The following is a 19705-nucleotide window of genomic DNA, read 5'->3' as shown; positions in this document are numbered from 1 at the left end:
AACCTTGTGTGTTTTTTTCATTTAGGCTACACATTTCTATAATCCTTGTCTAGCACACAAAGTAATGGTTTGCATGGAATTTTTGTACTATCAGTGGACTGTTAATTTGCGTTAGATATGATTTTTGTGTTGCTTTCAATGACTTTGAATAAGCAGAGCTAAGTGATGTTTGGGTTCTTTAGTGTATGTAAAAGCAACGGCTTCCGCTGAAACCGTGAGGAAACGGAGTTTTCTCACTAAATTTCAACTAATCATACCGGGTAATAACACAGTGAGTGCGTTGAATGTTTTGCAGTTTCTTACTTTTGCTCGTAGTGTCGCTGTTCACCTGTACTATCATCAGCAGTAACATTTTACTCGCTCCACCCTGTTAGTGATGTATTGGCTGGACCAGCTAGTCTCGTACACACGACCTTTTCTCCGATCCTCTCTCTTTGTTTTACGTTATAGCTTTCCCCCGCTGGATTTACATATTTTCTGGCATTTTGTTTTGATATGTATATTTACCAAATGGGTTCACAAAGCTTGTGGTATGATGGTCCGATGCTTGGCTTTTTGTTCTTCATGATCATGGCGCACACCGCTCATGGAGACGTGAGATATTCAATTCCGGAGGAGATGAAGCGCGGATCTGTGATTGGAAGTATAGCAAAGGAGCTCGGGCTCGATGTGAACAGACTGTCCTCTCGTAAGGCTCGTATAGATACTGAAGGTAACATAAAGAGATATTGCGACTTAAATCTGAATAACGGAGATCTTACAGTGGCGGATAGGATCGACAGAGAGGCGCTTTGTAAAGAGAGACTGTCCTGTGTCCTTAATTTCGAATTAGTTCTAGAACATCCATTGGAAATACATAATGTTGGAATACAAATTCAGGATATTAACGATAATGCACCAACATTTTCTAAAGAGGTAATAAAGCTAGAGATAAGTGAGAGCACTGATAAAGGCGCTCGGTTTCGTGTGAATGAAGCTCATGATGCAGACATTGGAATGAACGGGGTTCAAAGCTATTCGATAGAGAAGAATGACAATTTCATTGTATCAGTCTCTACAAAGGCAAATGGTGGCATTAATATTGAGCTCGTGCTGAACAAAGAGTTGGATCGTGAGCAGCAGAAAGAGGTGACTTTAATTCTTACTGCGGTTGACGGTGGGACTCCACCGAGATCAGGTACTGTAGCCATACACGTCACTGTGCTGGATGCTAATGATAATGCTCCAGTCTTTAGTCAGGCCGTTTATAAAGTCAGTCTGCCTGAAAATTCACCTGTAGATACTGTAGTGGTTACAGTGAGCGCTACTGATGCTGACGAGGGACAAAATGGAAAAGTGATTTACGAGTTTAGTCGAATATCTGTAATTGCGAAGGAATTATTTGATTTGAATCAAAATAGTGGGGAGATTAAATTGAAAGGCCAGGTTGATTTTGAAGAGGAGGTAACACATGAGTTGCTTATTGAAGGAAAGGATGGCTCTGGACTTTCTTCGGACACCAGAGTGATAGTTCAAATAACAGATGTGAATGATAACGCTCCTATAATAATAATTAAATCTTTGAATAGTCCCGTTCCCGAGAATGCGTCACCCGGTACAGAGGTTGGTATCATTAATGTGCAGGACAGAGACTCTGAGAATAACGGACAGGTGCGCTGCTCCATTCAGCAAAACGTCCCATTTAAACTCGTTCCATCAATCAAAAATTACTATTCTCTAGTGACCACAGGTGAATTAGACCGTGAGTTAGTGTCAGCTTATAATATCACAATTACTGCTACAGATGAGGGCTCTCCGCCTTTATCTTCCACTAAGAATATTTACTTTACTGTAGCTGACGTGAATGATAATCCACCTGTATTTGAAGAGCAGAATTACAGAGCTCACGTGAAGGAAAATAACAAACCGGGCTCATCTATTTGTTCAGTATCGGCTACAGACCCGGATTGGAGACAGAATGGCACTGTTGTTTATTCTCTGTTTTCTTCTGATGTCAACAATGGCGCACCGGTTTCATCCTTTTTATCCATTAACGGAGACACCGGCGTCATTCATGCCGTGAGATCATTTGATTATGAGCAGCTGAAAAGTTTTAAAGTCCTGGTGTTAGCCAGAGATAACGGTTCTCCTACTCTGAGTAGTAACGTGACCGTGAGTGTCTTGATAACGGATGAGAATGACAACACCCCTCAGATATTATACCCCTCTCCGGATGGAAACTCCTTCATGACCGAGATGGTACCCAAAGCTGCTCAGGCGGGCTCTCTGGTGTCCAAGGTGATCGCAGTGGACGCGGATTCAGGACAGAACGCGTGGCTCACCTATCACATTATTAAAGCGAGTGATCCGGGACTTTTCACTATCGGTGTCCACAGTGGAGAGATCAGGACACAGCGAGACCTTTCTGAATCTGACAGTATGAAACAAAACATTATTGTCTCCGTGAGAGATAACGGTCAGCCCGCTCTCTCTGCAACGTGCGCATTGTACTTACTTGTATCAGATAATTTGGCTGAAGTTCCAGAACTGAAAGACATGTCTCATGACGAGAGCAGCTCAAAACTTACTTTTTATTTGATCATCGCGCTGGTGTCCGTTTCCACTTTCTTCATGACCTTCATCATCATCATCCTGGCCGTGAGGTTTTGTCACAGGAGAAAGCCCAGATTGTTGTTTGATGGAGCTGTAGCCATTCCCAGCGCGTATCTCCCTCCAAATTACGCAGAGGTGGAGGGCGCGGGAACTCTGCGCAGCACTTACAATTATGACGCATACCTGACCACGGGCTCGCGCACGAGTGATTTCAAGTTTATAAGATCTTATAACGAGGACACATTAGCTGCTGACATGACGCTGAAAAAGAGTCCTTCTGCTGTGGATGATCTTGAGGGACTTGATGGAAATACAGTTCTGTTTTCTGAGGTAGGCGCAATTTGTGCTGATTAAGGGTATTGTTATTGTCATCGTTGACATCGTTTTATACTTCTAAAAGCTTTTCAAACCCACACTGAATTCATAAGATTAATTAATTCGATCTATAAAATATATTTATATTTTTAAATAATCTATTTGTGATTAGTTAATTAGGAGATATTTTGTTTTTGCAGGATGACCATAATGAGAAAACTTTGTACTAAAAGAGTTTGAAGGTAGATTTAAACATAATATGAAAGATCCCTTAGAAAAGCTCTGTAAAAGTATTTTTTCCCATTTGCACTTACGTCTCTGTGTTGGTTTCTTTTGAATTACGCTTGTTTACATTTTTTTGCAATTATCTTCTTTTCTTATTTGGTCTATCTTCTGCTGATGTTTTAATACATTGCATTCCCTGCCTTTACTGGTTAAATTAAATGCTTGTATTTTAAAATAGTAAAAACTCTTTCATGTATATATTTAAATGAGTTTGTCTGGTATGGTAACAACATGTGTTGAACCGTTAAACTTTAACATTTAGCAAAGCTTCACAGTTCACTTGGATAAAAGGGAGAATAAGTGTTTGGCTTTTTACATGTCGCTGTCCATGGTGCTGCAGAGCTTGCGTCTCTTGATGGTGCTGTGTTTCCTTTTGTAAAATGTAGATCTTTAAATGTTGAATCATGGTTCAGCCACTTCATGCTGTGATTTTGCATGCAGATATTTATCACTGTCCTGGAAACTCAGAACACTGCTTATTTTTATAGAAACCCTTATTTGAACATCGGATTTAAATCATAAACTCGTTAGCCGAAAAATCCATAATCTGAATTGAGTTATGATAAGTGTCATAATAAATGTGAAGGGCTGTGGGTCCCCGGAGCCATGGTTAACAATCACACTGTAATAACACTAAAATGTGTACAGATTCTTTACTTAACTCATAGTGTTGCTGTTCACCAGAACAACATTTTTCAAAATCTCTTCTTTTGTGTTCTACAGAAGAAAGAAAGTCATACATGTTTGAAATGACAAGAGGGTGAGTAATGATGACAGATTATTTTTGAAGGTGAACTACTCCTTAAATTCATAGAAGAACCAAGAGCAAGTTTTATAGGTAACTAATTGTTCCTTAAGAAAATAATGAGGAACTTTGACATTTCTTACATAAAAATGTTTGTATGAGAATTCTGTAAAGGTGTTTTAAGATTCTAATCTAATATGTGTTGCTATTCTGGCATCTGAGGACTCATAAATGGTACACAGGGATTAGTGAACCTGTTACATGAGGTTGTATTTTGAAGACTAACTTTTACTTCATTATTTTTCAGTAATATTAATTGTTTTTTTTTTGCATTTAAGTAATATTCTCTTATGCTGTCTGCAGTTTTTAAAGAATTTATCATTATCTCACAAGTGCTGTGTAAATAAGCAACCGCTTAGTAATGCAGTTCTGGAATAAAATACAAAATACCACAAAAAATTGACTACAGGAGAAGCCTTCTAAAAATGTGCGTGAATTTATAAGTTTGTCATTTGTTAGTTGATTTTAAGGACATCATCGTTTTTGAGCATACACTCTGTAAAGTGCTTGATGTTTTGGACCAAAAATGACCCATGCTGAGTTATTTCAACCCTGCTGCTGGTTCGTTTTCTCTCATGATTGGGTAATTTTAACCCAGCAGTGTATTCTGTCCAATATTTACCCAGCATGGGTCAAAAACAACCCAGCACTTTTTGGAGTGTACAATCTCCTATCAAATATGTTTTAACATATCAACTTTCTGCCTATGCCTAGCAATATCTACCCTATCTGGATGAAAACAAGTCCTTATGCGTCAACCTGACAACTGGCTTGCCTGCCCTAGCAACCTTTAAGAATTGCTCTCGAAACGTACAGCAATGATCTAATCATAGCTTGGCAAAACGTTGTGACTCAGAGTTTTAGACTTGAAGCTTTGAAATCAAGCCTTTGAGACAATGAGGTGGCATGTTTTACAATAGAAAAAACAATTTACTTATGTCAAGAACATCAACGTATTTGTTATTCCTGTCCATGCTGCTGGAGAAGTGTGACTCTGTTTCAGCATTTGTGTAGTTGTGTGGTAATACTCTGTGTACTGATAGAACTGTGAGGATATACATTTAGTCATTTAGAAGGCGCTTTTTTCCAAAGCTTTTGCCCAAAGCGACGTATCAAAAAAAGTTATTTTTCTGTTTCAGATGCACGCTTATGTGGCACTTTTAAAATATTTTTTTGTTACATCAGCAGTTTTTAAAATAGACATAATGTTTCAAAATGTTCTTGGGAATTATTTAGAAGTGTAAGAAGTTACTTTAAAATGTCAGTTTTCGGCCTCATGGTGTCGCTCTGCCCCTGCAAAGTAAAGAGAGGATCATTTTCCCACCTACCAGTGCTGCTTTCTTTGCATCACAGTTTTTTTGTGTGGTAACACGTCATGTAGCCTTCATGATCGAGAGCTATCGCGTCTTGATCTTACAATTCTGGGTATCTTTTAGTAATATTTTCTGCGAAGCAAGTCAATTAAGGCACGCGTGTTTGTCGTTATCAACCTGAAATGAAGAAAAAGGGATTACCGGTTTCTTTTGAATTTGTGGCTTTTCTCTTGGTTTCGCATATGGCGCACACCGCTAATGGAGACGTGAGCTATTCAATTCCGGAGGAGATGAAACGCGGATCTGTGATTGGAAATATAGCCAAAGATCTCGGGCTCGATGTAAACAAACTGTCGACTCGTAAGGCTCGCATTGACACTGAAGGTAACAGAAAACGATTTTGTGAGGTTAATCTGAATACTGGAGAACTGGCCGTATCGGAGAGGATCGACAGAGAGGCGCTTTGTGGAAAGAAAGCTTCATGCGTTATAAAACAGGAGTTCGTGCTGGAAAATCCTTTAGAATCTCATCGCATTAACATTAATGTTCAAGATATAAATGATAATTCCCCTTTGTTTAAAAAAGATCTGATTAAACTGGAAATCAGAGAATCGGCAGTGAAAGGTGCTCGTTTTTTACTGGAGGAAGCTCACGATGCGGATATTGGAACTAATTCTGTTCAAAATTACAATTTAATGCAGAATGAATATTTTGAGTTAGCCGTTACTGCTAAAACAACGGGGAGAATGTATGGTGAATTGCTCCTTCAGAGAGAATTAGATCGTGAGCAACAACAGAGTGTTTCATTGATTCTTACTGCGGTTGACGGTGGGACTCCACTGAGATCAGGTACTGTAGCCATACACGTCACTGTGCTGGATGCTAATGATAATGCTCCAGTCTTTAGTCAGGCCGTCTATAAAGTCAGTCTGCCTGAAAATTCTCCTGTAGATACTGTAGTGGTTACTGTGAGTGCTACTGATGCAGACGAGGGCCACAATGGAGAAATAACTTACGAATTTGAGCACGTATCAGAAAATGATTTGACAATATTTTCTCTCGACTCCACTAATGGAAAGATTTCATTGACAGGGTCTCTTGACTATGAAGATGAATCGTTGTTTGAGCTTCCGATTCAAGCAACGGATGGGCTGGGAATGGTCTCTTATGCAACTGTTTTTATTGAAATATCAGATGTCAATGATAACGCTCCCATGTTATTAATAAAATCTCTAAATAGTCCCGTTCCCGAGAATGCGTCACCCGGTACAGAGGTTGGCATCATTAATGTTCAGGACAGAGACTCTGAGAATAACGGACAGGTGCACTGCTCCATTCAGCAAAACGTCCCATTTAAACTCGTTCCTTCAATCAAGAATTACTATTCTCTAGTGACCACAGGTGAATTAGACCGTGAGTTAGTGTCAGCTTATAATATCACAATTACTGCTACAGATGAGGGATCACCGCCTTTATCTTCCACTAAAAATATTCACTTTACCGTAGCTGACGTGAATGATAATCCACCTGTATTTGAAGAGCAGAATTACAGAGCTCACGTGCAAGAAAATAACAAACCGGGATCCACTATTTGTTCAGTATCCGCTACAGACCCCGACTGGAGACAGAATGGAACTGTAGTTTATTCTCTGCTACCTTCTGATGTCAATGGAGTTCCAGTTACCTCCTTTTTATCTGTTAATGGGGATACTGGGGTCATCCATGCTGTGAAGTCATTTGATTATGAACAGTTGAACATTTTTAAAGTGCTGGTATTAGCCAGAGATAACGGGTCTCCTCCTCTGAGTAGTAACGTGACTGTGAGTGTCTTGATAACGGATGAGAATGACAACATCCCTCAGATATTATACCCCTCTCTGGAAGGAAACTCCTTCATGACCGAGATGGTACCCAAATCTGCTCAGGCAGGCTCTCTTGTGTCCAAGGTGATCGCCGTGGACGCGGATTCTGGACAGAACGCGTGGCTCACCTATCACATTATTAAAGCGAGTGATCCGGGACTTTTCACTATCGGTGTCCACAGCGGAGAGATCAGAACACAGCGAGACCTTTCTGAATCTGACAACATGAAACAGAGCCTCATCGTCTCCGTGAAAGATAATGGACAGCCATTTCTCTCTGCCACGTGCGCATTATATTTACTTATATCAGATAACTTGGCTGAAGTTCCAGAATTGAAAGACATGTCTCATGACGAGAGCAGCTCAAAACTCACTTTTTATCTGATCATCGCGCTGGTGTCTGTTTCCACTTTCTTTTTAACCTTCATCATCATCATTCTGGCCGTGAGGTTTTGTCGCAGGAGAAAGCCCAGATTGTTGTTTGATGGAGCTGTAGCCATTCCCAGCGCGTATCTTCCTCCAAATTACGCAGATGTGGAGGGCACGGGAACTCTCCGCAGCGCGTACAATTATGACGCATACCTGACCACGGGCTCGCGCACGAGTGACTTCAAGTTCGTCAGATCTTATAATGAGGACACACTGACTGCTGACATGACGCTCAAAAAGACTCAGTCCGTTGAAAATATACTGGACGGTCTTTGCAATGAAAATTCTCAGGTATGATATTTATGGTTTTAGTCTGTGGCTTAATTGATCCAAACTAGCAAATGCTTTAAAAGTAAATGTATGTGCAAATACATACTATTATACAAACTGTATAGGCCTAAAATCCTTTTAGTTTTTTTTCTAAAACCATTCATTCTTTTTCCAACTCTTCGTTCTGGGTCCTATAACGTCATTACAAGTCATTGTGTCAGCTGCAACACACTCAACAATAAGGGAAAATGTTAAAGTAAATTGTTAGTCCGTAACTAATTTATTGCGAAATACAGGGAATTCTTTCACTGTTTTTGCTAATTAATTTGCTTTAGTGCGAGTGTGTTTTATTCAATACGGTGTACCTTCGAGTTACCTATATTTGTCTTTCGCTTGGTATTTACTGAATATGCAATATTCTATAAGGTGGTGCGTGTTTTGTGATGTCTTTAGGGCCATAACAAATCCCATTTTTTCCATAAAGATTTTAAAATATTAAATCTCTGTGTTTTTGAAAACAGTTTATTGTTCTGTCATCTTCAGGTCATTGAATTTAAACAGAATAATGATTCTGAAATAGTCCATCTAAATTATGAAGTCAAAATGTAGTTTTTTATTCATATTTAATTTGCTTTATTGTATATTGAGAATTACTTTAAATCACCTTTAGAAATGTAAGCTTTCTATGTCTAGTTTGTTTCACCTGCAGTGTAACTCCAGTTGTCGCTATCCATGGTGCTGATGTGTTATTTCATGCATTATGTCGTGCTCAGTTCTGTAAGAAGATCGGTTTGTTGTATTGAACCTTTTATGAGTTTTTTTTGCTGTGGTGTAGAAATATTACACTAACTTAGCGATATGTTACATAAAACAAAACCCTTTTTTGCTTCATCACCTGAAATAATTACCTACTTTTAAATCAGAAGATTTATCAGATGATTGCACATTTGCAACCTGTTACAGAGCAATTTTCTCAGCGTTATCATGTCGATTAGTCCTCATGGTGTCGCTGTGTACCTGTGTTTCTAATACCTTTTAATTTTCTCCACCCATTTGTCTTACCGCTGGTTGAATGCGCGACGCACGGCTGTATAGAGGTTTTTACTGTTTGATTATAACATCGGAATCTCACCTTGTTCGTTGGGCATTTCGTTTTACTACGTGTATCATTTGGATCTAGGTTAGTACTCGGCCGGAAAATGATGCAAAAAGGATTGTTGGTGACGGTAAGCTGTTTTTTTTTCGCTGTATTCTTCATGGCGCACACGGCTAATGGAGACGTCAGCTATTCGGTCCCGGAGGAGATGAAGCGCGGATCTGTGATTGGAAATATAGCCAAAGATCTTGGGCTCGATGTAAACAGACTGTCATTCCGTAAGGCTCGCATTGACATCGAAGGTAACAGAAAACGATATTCTGACATAAATTTGAATACTGGAGAACTGACGGTAGCGGACAGGGTCGACAGAGAGGCGCTTTGTGGAAAGAAAGCTTCATGTGTTTTAAAACAGGAACTCGTAATGGAAAATCCATTAGAATTACATCACGTCAGTGTTCATGTTAAAGATGTTAACGACAATAGTCCTATTTTCGCTAAGAACGTGATTAATTTGGAAATCAGTGAATCTGCAGATAAGGGCAAACGTTTCTTACTTGAAGAAGCAAACGATGATGATATTGGGCAAAATTCTGTGCAAAGTTATTCTATAGAAAATAATGAATATTTTGTGTTATCCGTGCAGAGTAACTCTCTAGGAGAGAAGTATGCCGAAATAATTCTGAATAAAGAATTGGATAGTGAGCAGCAGAAAGAGGTGACTTTTATTCTTTCTGCGGTTGATGGTGGGACTCCACCGAGATCAGGTACTGTAGCCATACACGTCACTGTGCTGGATGCTAATGATAATGCTCCAGTCTTTAGTCAGGCCGTCTATAAAGTCAGTCTGCCTGAAAATTCTCCTGTAGATACTGTAGTGGTTACAGTGAGCGCTACTGATGCTGACGAGGGACAAAATGGAGAAGTGACATATGAATTCGGTCATGTTATGGAGGAATACAAACATTTGTTCTCTCTTGATCGGAGTACCGGTGTCATCAGTATAAAAGGGCCAGTAGATTTCGAGGAAGAAACCACATTTACGTTGCGAATAATTGCTAAGGATGGTTCTGGTTTAACATCTTACGCAAATGTTGTAATAAATGTAAGTGACACTAATGATAACGCTCCTATAATAATAATAAAATCTTTGAATAGTCCCGTTCCAGAGAACGCGATACCCGGTACAGAGGTTGGTGTCATTAATGTGCAGGACAGAGACTCTGAGAATAACGGACAGGTGCGCTGCTCCATTCAGCAAAACGTCCCATTTAAACTCGTTCCATCAATCAAAAATTACTATTCTCTAGTGACCACAGGTGAATTAGACCGTGAGTTAGTGTCTGATTATAATATCACAATTACTGCTACAGATGAGGGCTCTCCGCCTTTATCTTCCACTAAGAATATTTACTTTACTGTAGCTGATGTGAATGATAATCCACCTGTATTTGAAGAACAGAATTACAGAGCCCACGTGCAAGAAAATAACAAACCAGGCTCCTCTATTTGTTCAGTTTCAGCTACAGACCTGGACTGGAGACAGAATGGAACTGTAGTTTATTCTCTGTTACCTTCTGATGTCAGTGGGGCACCAATGTCCTCCTTTTTATCAATCAATGGAGACACAGGGGTCATTCATGCTGTGAAGTCATTTGATTATGAACAGTTAAAGATTTTTAAAGTCCTGGTGTTAGCCAGAGATAACGGTTCTCCTCCTCTGAGCAGTAACGTGACCATGCGTGTCTTCATATCGGATGAGAATGACAACACCCCTCAGATATTATACCCATCTCCGGAAGGAAACTCCTTCATGACCGAGATGGTACCCAAAGCTGCTCAGGCGGGCTCTCTGGTGTCCAAGGTGATCGCCGTGGACGCGGATTCTGGACAGAACGCGTGGCTCACCTATCACATTATTAAAGCGAGTGATCCGGGACTTTTCACTATCGGTGTCCACAGTGGAGAAATCAGGACACAGCGAGACCTTTCTGAATCTGACAGTATGAAACAGAATATTATTGTCTCTGTAAGAGATAACGGACAGCCCTCTCTCTCTACCACGTGCACATTGTATTTACTTATATCAGACAACTTGGGTGAAGTTCCAGAACTGAAAGACATGTCTCATGACGAGAGCAGCTCCAAACTTACTTTTTATCTGATCATCGCGCTGGTGTCTGTTTCCACTTTCTTCATGACCTTCATCATCATCATCCTGGCCGTGAGGTTTTGTCACAGGAGAAAGCCCAGATTGTTGTTTGATGGAGCTGTAGCAATTCCCAGCGCGTATCTCCCTCCAAATTACACAGAGGTGGAGAGTGCGGGAACTCTCCGCAGCGCTTACAATTATGACGCATATCTGACCACGGGCTCGCGCACGAGTGACTTCAAGTTCATCAGATCATATAATGAGGGTACACTGACTGCTGACATGACGCTGAAAAAGACTCAGTCTGCTGTGGATGATTTGGAGGGACTTGATGCAGAAACTATTGTCTATGACAATAATCAGGTAGGCCTGTGATTTTGGCTTCACTAATGTTTTAATGTGATGGACATTAGTGTACAACTGTGCTAATACTCCACACCTTGTGGAGTTTAGTATACACTTTAGTCTGTTTATTGAATTAAAACAATTAAAAAATGAATACAAAAACTATTTTCAAAACTATTTAAGATATTTACATGTTCCCCTTTTTTACTTTGAGCGAGATCATGAATGAAATTCGGTTAATTTGTCTTCTGGAATAGCTATATTGATTCTAAGTTTACAGTGAAAGACAAACGTTTACATCCCCCTTGCAGAATCTGAAAAATGTTTTAATTGAATCCTGCCTTGAACAAGTTATTTTACTAAAGAAACATAAGTTCTAAAAATAGCCCAGGTCAAAAGTTTACATCCCCCTTATTATTAATAATGTATGCTGTTACCTGAACAGTCAATGACAATTTATGTTTATTTATAGTTGTTTTATGGTTTTCTTGTTTGTCCTGAGTCCTTAAACTCTCCACTGATTTTCAGAAAAAGTATCCAGGTCCTCAAGAATCTTTGATTTTCAGCATTTCTGTATATTTGACTCATGTCCAGCAGTAACTTTATGGTGTTGAGATTCATCTGTTTACATTGAGGACAAACTGGAGACATAACACAACTGTAACAATAGATTACATAGAAACATTGTGGAATAGTAGAATTGTGGAACAATAGAAACATTCAGTGAATTCCAAGGTTAGGCAATACAATACCTTTGACAATGCTTTTGGGTGTAAATTGGTTATTATTTAATTTCCTGAGAAACATATATGTATTTTATATGCTTCTGGAAGACATTACTAAATTAAAAAACACCCACCTGACTTTAAATGAATCGTGTTGCCAAAAATCCCTCTTATTTTTCCCAATGTTCAGCATTTTCAAGATTTTTGATTTCAACTGTACACAGAAATTCTGTAAAATAGCATTTTTTTTACTTAGTATTGCCCTGAATATCCTTTTTCACATAGCAGATTTTTTCAGCTCTTACCATTTATTGTCGTAAAATAAATTGCCCATAAGTAATAGGAAAATGCCATAGAAACTAATTGAAACAAAGAATATGTGAATTTACGCAACCCTTTTAAAACTATACATACTCTTGATTCTTAAAACTGTGCGATGTCACCTTGACTATTAATGTTTTCATATTTCATGATGTTTGTTTGTAAGTTTCTTTAGTCATTCTGATTCAGTGTTTTAAGTTATAGACACTCTTTGCTTTTCCAGCATTCTCTGCGTATTTTACTTCTTACCAGCAGGGACTGTATTATGTTGAGATCTATATTTTGAGAGTGAGGATAGTTGGGAGGCTCATGCATAACTATTACCAAAGGTGCAAACATTTACTGTTGTTCAGAACACTAAATTAAATGTGAGGTATGTAAATTTGAACAGGATGATCAGTGTATATTGTTTTTACGGTGTTTAAAGATCTTTTTTTCCATTTAGTAAAGCCCTTAAGAAGTTACAGTTGCATTTTTATTTTTATTTAGGACTGCCCCGAACAAGCTATTTATCTCAACAAATGTTTTGTCACAACAGATGTTTTCATGTAGTCCACTACAGGAATAATAACAGAATTTAGGAAAGTAACTCGGTTCAAAACTTTACATTTGCTTCATTCCTAATAATGTTTAATGTTACCAGTGTGATCAAGGGCTGTTTTTATGTTTTGTGGTAGTTGTCTGTGAGTCCCTTGTTTGTGAATTGTCCACTGGTCTTCAGAGAAATCCTCGAAGTCCTGCACATTCTTTGCTTTCCAGCATCTGATAATGTTTGAATGCATCTTTTCACATTGAGGGTAGTGGAGAGACGTATACACAACTAAGGTAAAATTATTCACCGCTCTTGTAATATCCAGGAAACACGGTTCAGTTTTAATATTTAAAGCTATGTAAACTTTTGAACTGGGTTATTTAGTAAATTGAGGTAATTTTGTCATGTGACAGATGGTTCAGGGCAGAAAAAATGTCTGTGATTTTTTTAATATATTAATAACATTGTACATACTTAGATATTTCCTCAAAGACAATACAATGATAACACTTGACATAGATCTTCCTGGACAAAATTATCATCTGTGCACTCAACTCACTTTTATTGTCACATCACGACGTGTGCTGAGTGAAAGGCTTGGGTGCGTACTCCCAACACAGTCTCACAGGGATTCGTGAAATTATCACACACCGTGATCTATAAATTTGTGTTTATCAACACGAATTTCCCTCTTTCTTTGTGTCAGTCAGCATTCAATTTTTGCGTGTCAACCAGCACAACTTTCCATCAAAAGTACTTTATTACGCGATATCTTTCACATGTATAAATATATATCAAAGCAATCTGATGGGAATTCATACCTATTTTATTAGGTGGCTCATTCATATGAATTCCTATTTCCTACCATCTTATTCGTATGTTTTAGCATTCTGTGTAATGAAAAATTGTCGTGCTGGTTACACGAAAAGAGGTTGTGCTGAGTGACATGAAAAAAAGAGGAAATTTGTGTTGATGAACAAGAATTAATAGATTTACTTTTCATGACAATTTCACGAATTTCCCTGAGACTGGGTTGGTACTCCACACAAAGTAGAATGCAGTTGGAGAGACAACTGTATGACAAACAACTGTATGATTTTACAGACTCAAGTGACAATATGTAGTGCAGACGAACAGTGCAGAGTATACAAAAAAGACAATATACATTATACACATATGGACAGTATAGAATATACAAGATAAACACAATATACACAAGATGTAGACATTAGACGTTGAACATACACATTAAATATGCAGGTATACGAATGAAGGTGTATGTATAATGGATCAAGCATGTAGTGCACATAGTTCAGATAAAGGTATGTAAGTTTGGTAATCGATGGTAATTTGGTGCAATGCATGATGCATTATAGTCCATGAAACTGCAGTGCATGATAAAAAGAAGTGTGAGCTTGTGGAGGGTATCAGTTTTTGATATTGAACAGTCTAATATCCTGAAGAAAAAAGCTGTCATTCAGCTGGTTTGTGCCGCTAAGGACAGCATTATCTTCAGTGTGAATTTTTTAAAATTTTATTTTTTTAAATTAATATATACATTTTGTTTTATATATTTGATATCCGTTAACAAAGCATTTTCATGATAAACATTCTCTGTTATGTCAGGTGTGTAACCCTATTGTTCAGTCTCTGGGCGGCGCGCTTCTGCTTATGATCTCATAGATGCTGCGTGCCCTGATTCCCTAGTTCATGTGTGTTACACAGAGAGCAGAGGAAGGAGGGGGAGCAGAGTGCTGTGATGAGAGAGAGACAGAGAGATTAATATTAAAATGTAAGCTGACAGGAACATCCTCAGAGCAGCGTTTGCTCCAGCCGAAACAACCCTACGAAGATCCGCACAGAATACACTTTAATCTCTATTTTATTCTTTTAATTTAGAATCAAATGTAACTGGTAATACTTTCACATCATTGGTTGTGTTGTCAAAGCAATGCACACTGGCACATGTCTGGTGTCAGCTTTGCTGACAGCTTTGCTGATTTTCATGCGTTTTTCACTTTGTGAAGTTCATTATTCAATTCCAGAAGAGATGGAGCCGGGTGCTGTCATCGGAAACGTGGCGAGAGATTTGGGAATCGATGTGGCTGAGCTGACGAGGCGGCATGCTCGTGTTGTAACCGAAGGGACGTAACAGTTTTGGGAGCTTAGGTGGGAGACGGCTGTTTGTTGGCGATCGAGAAAATGGACCGCGAGGAGCTCTGTGCACAGTCTCCGTCCTGCGTCCTGCAGTTTCAGCTGCTCCTGGAGGATCCACTCGAAATCTACAGCATCCTCCTCCAGGTACAGGACATCAACGATAACAGCCCTGCGTTTGAATCGGTCAGATTGAGCTGGAGTTTCTGGAATCAACGGCCCCAGGAAAACATTTCCCATTGGAAAGGGCTCATGATCCCGACGTCGCACCTAATTCTGTTCAGCGCTACAGCATCAGTGACAGTGACTATTTTGCTTTGGAAATGAACGCACAGGTGGGCAGAAACGCTTATCCTGAATTGGTTTAAAAGAAGCTTTTGGACCGTGCAAGCAGAGCGGATCATTTTCTGACTCTCAGCGGAGTGGATGGCGGCCAGCCATCTGTGTTTGAACAAAGTGTGTATACAGTCAGCGCACATGAAAACTCTGCTCTAGGCAGCGTGTTGATCAAATTAAATGCAATAGATTTAGACAACGGGATTTATGGGGATGTTAGTTATGCTTTCAGTCACGTGACAGATAAAACGAGAGGCCTTGTGAGTATTGACCCTGTGACCGGCGAGGTGAGGCTCACGGGTGTGTTGGATTACGAAGATGCCACTTCTCATGAGCTGGATGTGCAGGCCAAAGATGGCGGGGGACAGTCGTTTCGCTGTAAACTTATGACACATGTCAAAGATGAGAACGACAACGCTCCTGTAATAGTAATTAAATCAAACTCCGCTTCTGTACCAGAGGACACTTCACCTGGAACCATGGTAGCTTTGCTTCATGTTTATGACCTTGATGTGGGCACCAGTGGCCGGGTCACATGTCACAACGCGTGGCTTTCCTATGAAATTGTGGTCGCCACACAGCCTGATTTGTTTTCTATAGTCTACATTGTGGGGAAATCAGGACGGTGAGGCCATTTGTAAAAGACGATGACACCAAACACACCTTGCTGGTCTCTGTGACTGATAATGGGCCTGAAGCGCTCTCAACCACTGCAACGGTCAATATCGCCATTGAAGATGGCATGAGTGTCATCGACCAGCTCTCTGCCCATGGCACGGATGAGTCCCATGTGCTCAGTGACATTACAGTGTATTTAATAATAGCTCTGGTGGCTGTTTCCAGCTTTTGTCTTGTGCTCATCATCGCAGTTCTCTATATGGGATTATGTAAATACTGACACGTTTATCGTTCTCCTGCTAATTTACCTGTCTTCCCTCCTACCTGTGGACCTTCAGGCTACTTTGATACAAGTGGCTTCAACACTGTGCGGAAGGATGATGAATTGAACTGGTTTTTAACCAGCGGCTCTTGGAAAGGAGACTTCAGAGTTGGCTCTGGCTTCGTTGATTTTGACATGGAGAGAAAGACGCTGCGATCGGAGGCTATAGCACAAGATGTGGAAAGCTTTCAGTGTCACACAAATTGTAACTGATGTCTCAAAACATGTAAATCAGTATCAAAGGTCTGACAGCAAAGCCTTCTTTCTGTATATAGGATGCATTTACTTGTTTTTACTGATTATACACTCTCTGGTTGTGGTAATGTACTAGTGCTAGAATTCCTTTGTACGGTAAAAATACTTTGATCTTGTAATTTTGCATGTGAAATTGTATCTGCCATGTGATCACATTGTTAAATAATTGCATCTTTTTTCAAATATGTACAATGTTTATTGTATGTCAACCTCCATTAAACTTATGATTGGTCATGCAAAAGGGATCATTTCTGATTTATTCTGATGTTTAAGCTTTATTTGGACTGCAGCGAGATTCATTTTGTCTCTATTCTCTTTCGCCGACCCAGTCTATAAATGATGATGGAGGATGTTGAATCTTCATATGAACTGATTTTATTATGATTTCATCTGCTCATCTGTCTCTCTGGAGCCTAGCGCTTTCATTTTATTGTAGATATTATTATTCCCTTCCTTATAGGCATATCTCATTTAACACTCTGCGCTATATGTGCAATTTGCTACTAAATATATATTTTAAAATCTGATAAATACACACAAATAATTATCACTGAATATCTTTATATTTCATTTATGTGATGTCATAGATGAACAATGCTAATATATATTAAGTGTTTTATTAGTGGTTCTTACACTTAAAGTTTGTTTACTGTTGCTGTTTTTTGCTGTTCTTATATGCATATTGAAAGTGTATAGAACTGTCAAAATCGGCACAGTATTAAGTTTCTCATACGCAGACCTTTAGAGTCCATGCTTATAGATAATAGACTGGTTTTAAAGACTGTATGTAACAGTTGTCATAAATACAAACACCTTGTCTCAGGTCGTGATAGTTTGACTGAGCAGTCAAATGTTTGTTTGTTCACATAATTGTGTCCGTGCATATGCATGAGTGTGCAGTCTTCTTGTGAATGCTAGCACTCTCACAACCAAGGTATTAACGACCTTTAGATGATTTTAACTCGCACAGTCAACTTGTCATGTGATCATGAGGTCGAACAAGGTTATTAAACAGCATCAAATACTTATTACACCACTTTAATGCAATACACAAATGTCTGTTTCATTCTGAGGACGAATGTGATTTTTTTTGTTGCAGATTCTTCTTTGTCTCTGAATAGTATTAAGCGCTTCTTACAATAATCGATCTGATTTTTTGTAGGCTGTATTCCAAAACTAGTATATTTCTGTTACTGTTTGTGTGCCAATTGCATTTGCAGGTTTGTAAGATCGCATTTTGTTTTTAAATAGTTGCTTTAGAATACACATGATTTTGTTTTCCACAGATGCTGTGTGTATGTGCATGTGTGCCTGTGTGTGTGCCTAAGAGAGATGAAATTTTATTTTAAAAGGAACCCATGTTTTAATCACATGAGAAATCCCATGTTGCTGTCATCCAGTATGATTGACTAGTGGATTTGTGCACGAGGCCATCAGTAAATGTATTTTAAGGGCTTTACTGAGAGATTTCTCCTCACAGGCTTCATTGAAGAACGTCTTGTTTGTCGTGTTTGAACACGGATGCCTGCTTCTATGAATGATGTAGAGAACATAGGGTTCATTGGCCTGCTTGTTAGCACTCAACTCCCATGACGTTTGATTGGCAGTTTGCAGCTGGTCTAGCTATGATTCATGTATTTAACATTAAAATGCAAAGTAAACTTTAAATCATGTGACTTGTTTTGTAGATATGTGATATCATTTTATTGCAGTCCCAGTTATGATCTTGGCCAAGAGCCATATTTGGGAGAGGTCTTGGGTGGCCTCTTTGTGCAGGCTTTTATTTAGAGAAGGTAATAATATAATAGTTTATTTGTTAATAATTTTTATTTTTCTTGCCTTCCATGACCTGCCCCTTCACACTCTGATGGAATCTGTCTGATCCCCTCTTAAGGTAAGAAAAATGTCTTTTACTGCTTTCTCTATATAAAACACTGTGTCACACTACAGAAATTAGATAGTTCATACACCATTCACGTTTGGACAGACATGCTCATCATTATGTTATAATAATTTATTATTAATAATATTTTAGTACTGTTACTCATTTTTATTATGTTTGGAAGAAGCTGCCCTTTACCATTACAGCCCTGTTCATGTTCTCCCAACTAATTTTAATTAAATGCATTTTTTTTAAGAAGAAGAAGAAATGCATGTACTGTTTAAGCCCAATTTGTCTGCACAATAAATTTTAAACATATATATCACCAGTTTTTATACTTATGAGAAACATGTTTTAGTGTTCAATAGTTTGACTGATCGTGTACATGACAGAGAAGAGATAAAAGCTTTATTCTATTATGTCTCTTTCTGTTCCTCTCACGTACATGGTGGTAAAGAGAACTAAAAGCTTTATTATGTTTTTTCTCTTTCTATTACTCTCTCGCTCATTCAACTGGCGCGTTCAGTGTTAGAGAGATCCAATGTCCACATGATGGGCTCTGTTTTTCTCTATGCACTGCAAGATCTGAAGCTTTGAATATGTGGAGTGCTCCATCTTGTGGTGGTTCACAAACAGTGTATTATCTTACTGCATTGGTATTGAGTGTGTGTCTGCCTTTATAGGTCTCTTTGCAGTGTGTCATTATGCTGAAGGCTGGATTCTGGCCTAGTTTTTCTGCATACAGATGCATCAAGCGCTGTGCAACACACACACACAAACACACACACTATGAATAATACAGTCTCACCGCAATATGCTTGACTCTGCACCAGCTTAAGTGCTGCTAATCTAATTCTTTCAGGAAAACATGAAATAATTCAGTGCCATTAAACCCACACACTAGCACAATATCACACTTTGTGCAACGATATTTTAACAATATGAGCTTTCTTTGACCTGTTCATGTTGAGTGTGTCCACATGCGGGTTAATTGGTTACATTTGTGGGGTGTATTTTTTTTTTAGTTTTTGGGACAACAGATTCTACTAAATGAAATTCTTATTTTTTTTTCCAGTGAAACTTCGATTTAATCAGA

At 38.8% G+C, this 19705-nt stretch overlaps 2 protein-coding genes and 1 pseudogene across 9 annotated transcripts in view; all 3 read left to right on the top strand.

Annotated features, from left to right (window-relative positions):
• Positions 1-19705, top strand: part of LOC130437735 (protocadherin gamma-A11-like) — a 143876-nt gene that overhangs the window by 40909 nt on the left and 83262 nt on the right. Inside the window, exon 1 of one of the 8 annotated variants that reach the window (XM_056769270.1) lies at positions 476-2922. The exons of 6 other annotated variants lie outside the window; for them this stretch is intronic. In XM_056769270.1, the coding sequence (XP_056625248.1) occupies positions 496-2922 (2427 nt within the window). In that variant the 5' untranslated portion in view covers positions 476-495. Of the gene's footprint in view, positions 1-475; positions 2923-8947; positions 11483-19705 lie in introns of those variants that run through there. One more of the 8 variants, XM_056769276.1, reaches the window with a different exon arrangement.
• LOC130437737 (protocadherin beta-15-like) lies at positions 5409-10597 on the top strand. Its single transcript, XM_056769291.1, has 2 exons — positions 5409-7892; positions 10485-10597. The coding sequence occupies exons 1-2, from the start codon at positions 5493-5495 to the stop codon at positions 10524-10526; spliced, it is 2442 nt and encodes an 813-aa protein (XP_056625269.1). The 5' UTR covers positions 5409-5492; the 3' UTR covers positions 10527-10597.
• Positions 14755-17222, top strand: LOC130437744 (protocadherin gamma-A2-like; annotated as a pseudogene).

Source organism: Triplophysa dalaica, chromosome 16 (assembly GCF_015846415.1).
Source record: "Triplophysa dalaica isolate WHDGS20190420 chromosome 16, ASM1584641v1, whole genome shotgun sequence".
NCBI classification, from domain to species: Eukaryota; Metazoa; Chordata; class Actinopteri; order Cypriniformes; family Nemacheilidae; genus Triplophysa; species Triplophysa dalaica.
The sequence above is the reverse complement of the archived record's forward strand: the minus strand, read 5'-3'. Positions and strand labels throughout refer to the sequence as shown.

What these genes read in the sequence shown, in the direction of transcription:
- LOC130437737 (XM_056769291.1), top strand. Translation starts at nt 5,493, where the DNA reads ATGAAGAAAAAGGGATTACCGGTTTCTTTTGAATTTGTGGCTTTTCTC. An exon ending in TTTGCAATGAAAATTCTCAG is followed by an intron (nt 7,893 to 10,484) that starts GTATGATATTTA and finishes CTATTTGTTCAG; the next exon opens with TTTCAGCTACAGACCTGGAC.